The sequence below is a fragment of the Merops nubicus genome, unplaced genomic scaffold, assembly GCF_000691845.1.
Source record: "Merops nubicus isolate BGI_N331 unplaced genomic scaffold, ASM69184v1 scaffold14606, whole genome shotgun sequence".
NCBI classification, from domain to species: domain Eukaryota; kingdom Metazoa; phylum Chordata; class Aves; order Coraciiformes; family Meropidae; genus Merops; species Merops nubicus.
In genome coordinates, this window is record NW_008615741.1 from 1 (window position 1) to 9,736 (window position 9,736).

At 38.0% G+C, this 9,736-nt stretch overlaps 1 protein-coding gene across 1 annotated transcript; it reads right to left on the reverse strand.

Moving 5' to 3' along the window:
* Window positions 1-590: 590 nt before the first annotated feature.
* On the reverse strand, window positions 591-9,715 carry LOC103775182 (pyridoxal-dependent decarboxylase domain-containing protein 1-like; the record flags this gene model as incomplete). The annotated part of the gene is made up of 9 exons (XM_008942629.1): window positions 591-669; window positions 1,180-1,248; window positions 3,527-3,716; window positions 6,063-6,209; window positions 7,097-7,180; window positions 7,716-7,775; window positions 8,316-8,389; window positions 9,015-9,132; window positions 9,537-9,715. Coding segments are annotated over 9 exons (1,000 nt in total), but the record flags the coding sequence as incomplete, so codon positions are not given.
* Window positions 9,716-9,736: the final 21 nt, after the last annotated feature.

Sequence of the window (9,736 nt, forward strand, 5' to 3'; positions counted from 1 at the left end):
GGAGGGAGTTGTTTTCACTTTTTTTTGGTGTGTTTTCAGAGAGACTGAAGGGCCAGAAGTGCTCCCAGGAGAGAGGGAAGGGCGAGAGATAGTTCTTCCTACCCTTCCCCCTGCTCTTTCAGCTAGCCATCTAGTAGAGAGACCAGCTCTCTTTTCTTATAGAATCATAGAATCCTTTAGGTTGGAAGAGATCTTTAAGATCAAGTCCAATCATTGAGCCATTAGGGTTCTAAAGTACTCTGCTAAAACAGATCAGAATCTGTCAGGGTTGGAAGGGACCACAAGGATCACCCAGTTCCAACCTCTCTGCCATGAGCAGGGACACCTCCCACTAGATCAGGCTGCCCAGAGCCTCATCCAGCCTGGCCTTAAAAACCACCAGGGATGGGGCCTCAACCACCTCCCTGGGCAACCCATTCCAGGGTCTCACCACTCTCATGGGGAAGAACTTCTTCCTCACATCCAGCCTGAGCTGCCCACTTCCAGCTTTGCCCCATTCCCCCTAGTCCTGTCACTACCTGATAGCCTAAATTCATACACATTCATGAAATAGCATAGGTTTTTTCTTATTGTTTGTCCATAGCACTTACCCGCATTGGCCACAAGCAACAAGGGCACTTTTCCAGACTCAACATCATCTTTAATCACTCTGTCCAACAACGCAACATCCTGTTATCAATTGAGAAAAAGATCAGTATTTATAAACACATTTGTCAAACGATACAGAATTGTTTGTGCTGAACTGGACAGTTGTGTTAAGAGTGAACACTGACAGCATTCTGAAGTTCTGGAAGACATTCTTAATGTCTTCTTGGCTTACTGTTTCTTCTCAAAGGAAAAACAATGTGAATGTCAGATAAAGCACGTGAAAAATACAACACAAACACATCACATAGTTTATAAACATACCTTTGACTACAGATATTCTAGAAATCTTGGACTAAAGAGCACCTTAGTATACGCCATTAAAAATACCTAGCAAATGATTAGACCAAGATACAAGCTGCTGAGAGTTTAGATTTCAATCTATGATTTGTACAGCTGTAACACAGAGATGCAGAGGTTGAAAAATAAAGTACATGAATAAGCTTTTCCTAAAAGCATACTTGATACTAATTTAATGAGGCTGTTTTGTTTTGTTTTAAAAAAAAAAAGAGCTCTTAAGGAAGACGAACTCACCATTTGGTGTTGTGATCCAAACATAGTGTTACAAGGCACACGGCACATGCAAGAAAGGGGTAACCCCAGCTGCAATAAAACCAATGGAATGTCAACCATAGAGACAAACTCATTTCAAGTGTTCACAGAAATATGCAGTAACACCAAATATAGTAAACACAGCAACAAAAAGCTGGATATTACATTGTAAGTAAGTTTCCTGCTAAAACTTACAATCAAATTAGAAGCCGGGAAAAGCAAGCACAGAAGAAACGGGAAAAAAAGTCAACTTTTTGTTAGCATGTGAACTACATGCAGGTTATTCTAATGATTTCCCTGCCCTGTAGCACAGTCTGAACTCAATACTCTTTTTCTTGGCCACTCCTGTAATTAATATATCTGTAAGCAAATGTCTGTCTTGTGCTTTGGCCACGCTCCCATGGAGATTCACAGTCACTTTATGTTGAGTAGAGAGCAATCCCCCCATTTCAACCACACAGCTCAGCTGACTAGTCACTCCTGAGTGTGATGTTCTCCCTTCAGTACAGAGGCAAATTCCAGGTAGCTTTTGCATCATTAATGTGAGGGGGAGCTGGGCAATCAAGGTCTCTTACATTTTCACCTTTAACTTGGAATATCACTCAACAAGTGAAATCTAGCTGATCACACATCACTGAACAGAAGATTCAACAAATTAAGAGAACTACAGCTACAGGCTAGTTTGGTTTTATACTTTAACAGAAACTGAATTGTCCAGTTACTCAGTTCCAGTTGCCTTCACTACTACACATGCTACTTCTCAAGATCAAAGATAAAATGCTATCACTTTTAAGTTCAGTGATCACCTAATGTGGACAGGCTAGCTTACAAACAAAAGACTGTGCTAACAAGAGTGGTGCCCTACCTACTCTGCCTGCCTTCTGCAAAGATGTGAAAAACAAAGGCCCTAAGAACTTGACTCTTCATGTCAGCCCATGTTAAGCTTGAAGAATATCACTGGTACACTGAATGTTAGGTAAGCAACAGGAAAGTCTGTATATGGCCTCAATTAGCTTATTTAAGACTATAAACATTCATACAAATAAATATCTGGCAAAACCAGTAACTTTTACACATTAGCAGGGAAAACTGGGTTTCTTTAAAGTGCTGGGTTGTTTGGGTAATCTTGCTATTCCAAACAACTTTTTTAAATGGGATCAGCACAGCCTACTTCTCCCTCAATTGTTTTCCCAGGGTAGGGGGAGGAGGAGGAAGATCTTCTCTGAAAGTAAGAATACAGGGGCATCATGCAGTACAAATTTTGCAATAAAGGTGCTTGGAAACCCAGTATGGTTGGAGTTAGGTCTTTTCCACCATGACCAACAGCTTACTTAAAGTACAATGCAATCTAGCAACAAACACTCTTTTACAAAAAGAAGAGTTAGCATGTAGGATCCTTTCACTGGAAATATTCAGAACATTTCTCCTCCTCCCACTGTATTGTTGCTGCAAAAACCAGACTGTAAATGCAAACCAAAAGTATTTTTTTCCAGATAAATGGTTTTAACTTAAACATGTGACCCACTATAGCCGAGGTTACGCCCAGTAAGGATTTCACTTCCTTTGCTTATGTTTTATAATCATGTTGGAAATCCCAACTACTAAAGCAATACCAACACACTGTATAACATTTTTGTATTAGAAGCTAGCAGATATCTGGCTGGCACCAAAGTGTGGTTTCACCTCAGACTCCCTTTCCCCATCCCCAATGTGCTGTAGTTTAGTCACACTGCAATTGTTTCTACCATGAGGAAAAATAGTAAGTTTTCAAAAATCACTGAAGTTTGCTTTTCCTAAAGTCATCTCTTTTTTTGTGGCCAAAACTCAGTCCTCATTCTTCAAAATGCCCCTTTTTACACTGTTTCAACAGGCAGACACATCATCCTACGTCTCAGAAACACACAATTTTATAAATTATAAAAATCTACTATGCCCATCGAAAGGCAAAGAAGAGACAAGGATGAAGGCAATCTGCTCGTGAGGAACACTAACCAAGCAAACGTGTGTAACCAACAGGAGAGCTGCAGAGAGCCTGCTGGACTTGCTTTGGGAATACACATGGTCACTCAACATAGCAGCGTTGTGAAAGATTTCCAAGTAGCTTCACTTCTAATGGTGGAAGTTCCACGCAGACACATGAATCCATAGGAAAAATTTTCATTGGCCCAAACCAATTTACAAGGCTGCTGCCCATAGTGTACCAGAGTGCACCGCAAGTACCAGTCCTCTGCAGAAGTCTGAACATATTTTTAACCCCCAAATTTCAAGTAGAGGATATGAAGCCAGGTAGGTTCTACTTGCAGCTAAACCCACAAATGATTCACTTTACCTGATTGCAGAGAGCTTGGCCCAAGCCTGTTCTAGCTGCTGAGCTAATGTATATGACAGGCTGCTTAGTATAGAGCACGTTAAATCCTTCTATTGTATAATCTTCATAGCGCGTGTGAATAACAAGTCTACAGATTTTCAGGAGACCTTCACGATCATCTTCATGATAATACGCTGACCCATTTTCATACCTGCAAGAAAAGCTGACTAAATAAGACCAACAAAACCAACAGCCAGTTTAGTGACTAAAATAACATTGACCAGCAAGGGAGACCACAAAAAGACAAAGACAGAGAAAAAAAAACTTCTGTTTTTCTAGGCTAGAGTAGAAGGAAACTTTGACAAGATAGGCTGGAAGAATAATTAATTTAAAATTAAAATTATAAATTAATTGTATAAGTTATAAAATTCTGAGGGAAGCCTAGCATTTAATTTCACTTAGAGATAAACTAAGAAAGTAAATATGAAAAGTAAAAATAAGAAAGTAAACATCTGGGTTCCTAAGGACTGCCTTTACAGATTTCAACACCTTATTAAGAGCAGAGGTGGGGAGGAAATGCACAGAAGGTTTCACTTGGTCTTAATACATATGTGAATTCTGGACTGCTAACATTAAAGAGAATGCAACCTGACATTCTTTAAGTTAGTAAAACTGGAATGAGACACATAAAGGTAAATGGACAGAAATCTGCAAGCTTTATTGTGAAGTCACAAATCAAGGTATTTCATAATATTCAAAATTACTGATGTCATTTCTATTTTAGAGAGTTTGAAAATGAGACCATAATTTAGTACAATCTATTCATCAGACTGCAAGACAGTTTTCTAGATGTTTTAATTATTCAAGTTAGAGAAATGAAGTATAGTTTCCCCTAGGAATATTTTAATGATTTTTATGGCAATTTTGCCCTCAATCTGATTTGTTATACATGTCATCTTGAGGCTCGTAAGGGTGTGTGTGTGCTCCTCCCACCACCTTTTTTAATTCTTCTAAGAATCAAACTCAGATCAGCACATTAACCTTTACAGTCAAGAAACAGGAGCAAAGTAACCAAAGGAGAGATGAGGGGTGAGTGTTCCACATTGAGGGCAGTCCTTCAGCTGTCTTAAATATAGAAAAGGAAATGGCAACAGCCAAAGTGTAAGTGTGCCAACTTACTAAGCAACTTGCAAGCATTTTTCTTTGAGCATTTTTGTACAGCACACAAGTCAATGGTCTTGCACAATTTAAGAGCAGCATTTATCAACAAATTTACATAAAGGCCCTTAAAAAACTTAGGTGATCACAGACTGACACACAAGTACTGCTGAGTATTCCAGAGCTGAATTCCAGAATGACCCACATGCAAACGTTTACTACACAACAGTTCTGCAATATAACATGGGCAAAAGGAAATCCCTCTAGAGTTGCTCATCGCCACATAAAATGTCAAGAAGAACAAAGCAGTTCACAGCATGGTATTCATTCAGTGCTGTCACCTACGGGTCACTTTGGGGACCACAGTCCAATACATACCCAGCACTAATCACAAAATCATAATGTTATTGAATACTTGATTCAAAGCAGAAATATTTCTTTTTGTTAGCAATGTCATTCAGAAGTATCACTGACACACTCTCTACACACAGATACGTTTGTCAAAGTAGCTGGATTACCTGCAGCTTCTCAAATTTCATCATTGCACAAGGTTTCAACATCTTTAAGTCAAAGACAGAAAAACATAATAATTGAATTTGTAAAATAATTCTGACAGAGGCGAGTCCATCAATGTAGGAAAAATCCTTTGTAATTCTAACAATGAAATTTGGGTTAACTTCAGTTATATTTTTATCATTTCATCCTGCACTGCACTAAAAAAAAAAAAAAAAGTAGCACAGGCAAGATTTTTTTGAAAGATGCAGTATCATGAGATGAAGAAAGTAGTGTGGTTTGGGATTTTTTTGTTTTGTTTTTGTTTTTTTTTCCTTCAGGAAGGAAATAAAAAGGAATTGCTTATTAGTGAATCCCCTCCACTCCAACACTCCCACACAGCTATTTCCATTCTTCTCCCACAGAACAGTTTAATATTATCTATGCTACATGATGAAACAGGCATTTATAGAACATTTCACTGTACTGTAAATTTCAGTGATGTCACCTACCGGAGCTGGAAAAATAAGCTAGATCCAAGAAGAGCAGAGGCCATATTAACTGAAGACACTATTTAAAAATATGAAGTACCCCAAGCCTCATCAACATAACGTATGCCTCAAGAAACAAGAATTTAGTTAAATGTCTAACTATGCCTGCAACTGTAGTCTGGCCCTTAGCTCTGTCATTTAGCCCTTATAAAAGGATTTTTATGGCAGCCACATTACTATTAAGCTCCTGCCATTCAACAGGGTTTTTTTTAAATTATGTGACATGTTTCAGACCTTCCAAAGAATATTTGTTTGTGGCACAGTGATTTCTTTTGTTGACATCCTCAATCCAGTCACATGTATTTTTAAACAATTATCACTACCAAGTCATACATAAGCTATTCACAGTGACTCACCTGAAAAGCCTGCAGAGCCAGAGAGTAGTATCAGAGAGGATCCTTGTTGTAAGTTTTCTCAGTCTTTCCCTGTCCAGAACTGATATATAAGCAGCCAAACTATGTCCCAGTAAAGCCATGTGACCCTGTTCTCCGACATTTTGAAGTCTGCAAGCCAGAACAAAGTAACTGCCAACTAAATACAAGTCATGAACATTACAGTAATTTTAGCTTTGTGTGTTTTAACTGTAGAGGGGCAGAATTTGTTGACATGCAATTTTAAATATTTAGCAAAGTACAGTATACCACAGTCACCTTCCTGCCAGTGTGTGTTGCACGCCAAAACGCCAGTGCAGACAAAAAGCACTTGCACTTCACTTGGCATAGCTGCTTACAACAACACCTCTGTTTCTTTTTTAGCCAATCAGTTGCCATGAGCTGGAGCTAATTGCCTTGTCTGCACTGGGACTTCAAACTGCACTAAGCACACACCTTTCTCTTCTCATGCAGAGAAAACTCAAGAGACTTATTGTTAACATCTTTAGAGGCATAGCTTTCACTAGTTTGTCGGAAGTTTTTTGCTTGTGTTTTTTTCATCTTCAAACTGTTTTTCAGATGTTAGTTTTCAATAACCTTCTGCAGATCTGTTAGCATTACTTCCATTTTACAGAAAAATAGAAACAGTTTTTGTTTCCTTTTTTTCTTCAATATCTACAGAGAGATATGGTAAAAACATAATTAGTATTCAAAGTTTTGTAAGGCTTTCAGACTTAAAAGAACTCTCAAAAAAGCAGAATACAAAATGAGTTGCCAGATCAGAAAAAAATCTCTATTGTAATTAGATTTTGTAATCAGTAATGAAAGCTTCAAAATTTTAAGAAAACCAAGCCAAATGCATTATTCTGGTTCACTACAGAATTTAAATTGCCTTTTAAAACTTATATGGTTGCACAAAATATTTACCCTTCAAAACACTTAAATTTGTAAGTCCTATAATAATCAGAATGTAACAGAATCAGGTGTCTTGCATATACAATAATTCATGTTGGCTTTACCGGTAGGCCTGGGGAGTTTCCTCTTCCTCCTCTCCATGCATCAGGTTCTGGACTAACTGAAGTATGCTCACCATATCCTGGCCACTGGCAGACAGGGAGGGGAAAACAAAAAAATACATTAAGTGCCACTGCTTAACCTTTTTTTTTTTTTTTTTAACAAAAAGGCCATTTGGGACACTGCATGGTAAGACACAAAGACAACACTGCACGTTTACTGGATGCCAAGTACAGCAACAAAAACACTTCCTTGCTCGCAGAAAAACAGATCACGAAGACAAGCAGCTGAACCAATTAATTCAAACTCCTACTTAATTATAGTAGGATATTTCAATAAACATGAAATCGAGCTCACCGAAAAACAAAACTAAGTTTTTTTTTCTGGGAGTTTTAATGAAACTTTTTTCTATAGCACAAGTTCATCTGTATTTACTCTAAGTCCCAATCACAACTGTAGGCACCAACACTTTATCAGATTCTAACAGTTAAAAATTTCAGTCACCAAGGACAAGTTTGATCATGTTTGCATTAACACAGAATTTGCTTGGAAAACAAACACATCACATGTATTTTACAGAATCTGAAAAGTAAAGAGCATTATCTAAAAATTGGTGTTGCCTACCTGCCTTGGAGTGGTCCAGGAATATCCTTCCGTGCATACTTCTTTTCCTCCTCCACTTTTCTAAGTTAAAGACACAAGAATAAACTACATATTTAGTTTGTGGTCTATAACATGAAATATGTAGTTGACTTTGACTTGCAGAAACACATGCTGACACCTTTGTAATCTGTTTCACTGACAAGAGTTTCATAAATAAATCAGACACAAAACCAGAACAGTTTATCTCAGATTGAATTAAAGAGTTCCTAAGTTCTGGGGTTTTATTTTTTTAACAGAAATCTTCAAACTTACAGAAAAATCCCATATAGAGAGAAATTTTAAAAGTTACTTGCACAGTAATACGAAAAAACAAATCTAACATCTCTGAAAAAACAGACTTGCTCTGAATAGTATGGAACATGCAGAAAAACACATACACCTATTACAAAAATTCCATCATTTCAGAAACAATTGTGATTTGTGTAGGTGTAAGTGACAGAATGACAATATGACCCTAAACTACTAGGAAAATTTCTTTCCTGATTAATGACAGTGACATTAATAATTCTTCCCTTAGCACAAACGACTATTGTTTTTGTAGTTGTTATCCTTTGTCCATACCTTTGATTGTCTTCTAGCATCTTCATTGCTTCATTCAGATTCTTTCCCATTTCTGCTAGAGTAGGGTCCACCATCTTTCAGAGAAAAAGATAACTTTTAAGAAAAAATAAAAACCCATGTATCTAACCACTGTCCCCACAACATCCTCAATACAAAGTCATGCATCAGCCAGATTCTTTTAGTTGAATATCCTGAGCTCAAAACATATAAAATGATAACACAGTAATAACCTAAAAAAAAAAACAAACTCATTTGTGATGTGGATCTTATTTGTAGATCCATTTGTTTTCTCCACAAGGGAAGTCAGAACTTTTCTGATGAATAATGAAAGAAAAAACATCAAAAGGCAAGGACTTGAGAAGTGCAAGGTATGCAAGTAGTGCTCATTAGAGTGCTTTAGCTAAAAATTTAGGTATGTGCCACTTTAGCCCAACTGAAAGATTTTTTTTTTCCTTCTCATAATCATTCCACACCAGCAACAAAACTTCAGCTATTCCCTTAAGTGTAAAAATTCACGTGTGGCCCTATCCAAAATGGAAAAAAAAAAAAAGCCACCACAATAAACCACAAAAACAAAATAAAAAAAAAACTGCTAAAGGACATCCTAGTCTTTCTACAGATTATGGAAAACAGATTGATACCTCAAGTACAATCACAAGTCTTTCAGTGCCAAATCTCATTTAGAAATTATCCTTTTACTTCACCTGAGAACTCATGTTTCTGCATCAGAAAACCCATCATATCCTCATATGAACTGACTGGACAGTCAGCTCTCATGTACAAACTCTTGTTAAAAAAACCAAAAACACCAACTCCTCTGCAATAATAGCAACAGGGGAAAACAAACAAAAAACTACCTCCTCAAAGCAACCCACCCCCAAAGGAGAGACTGATGTGTGGATAAGTAACACCACTGGTAAGACCCATCACATTTGAGAGAAAACACCAAGATACTCAGGTGTCCCTGTTACAGAGTCTCTTCTCCCCTCCTCTGCTTCCCAGAATTCCCAGAAATTCAACATCAATCCTTTTTCACAGCCCCTACTTGTTGACTGTTTAGACTGCTGCTGAGGCTGGGGAAGGGGTGTGAGTTGTTAAAAAAAAAAAAAAATCCAAACCAAGTCTAATATTTAATCTTAGGCTACCCACACTTGAGGGAAGAAATAGCTTGCCTGCTACAGCATTTGAGAGACTGTAAAGAGAACGCAGTTAATGACAAACTCTGAGTCACCAAGTACACCATGCAGCTGTATGCCTGGAAGCCCGAAACTCAGCACTGGGTGAGGTGCTAAGCACTGGGCGAGTGTGGCGACCATCACCAGATCGATATCTGGTGTTATCTGGGTGCCCGGAGGAGCGTGGAACGGGGCAGAGGTCTCGTGGTCCCAGTCTTCCGATGGCTTAAGCCCGAAACAAAGGAA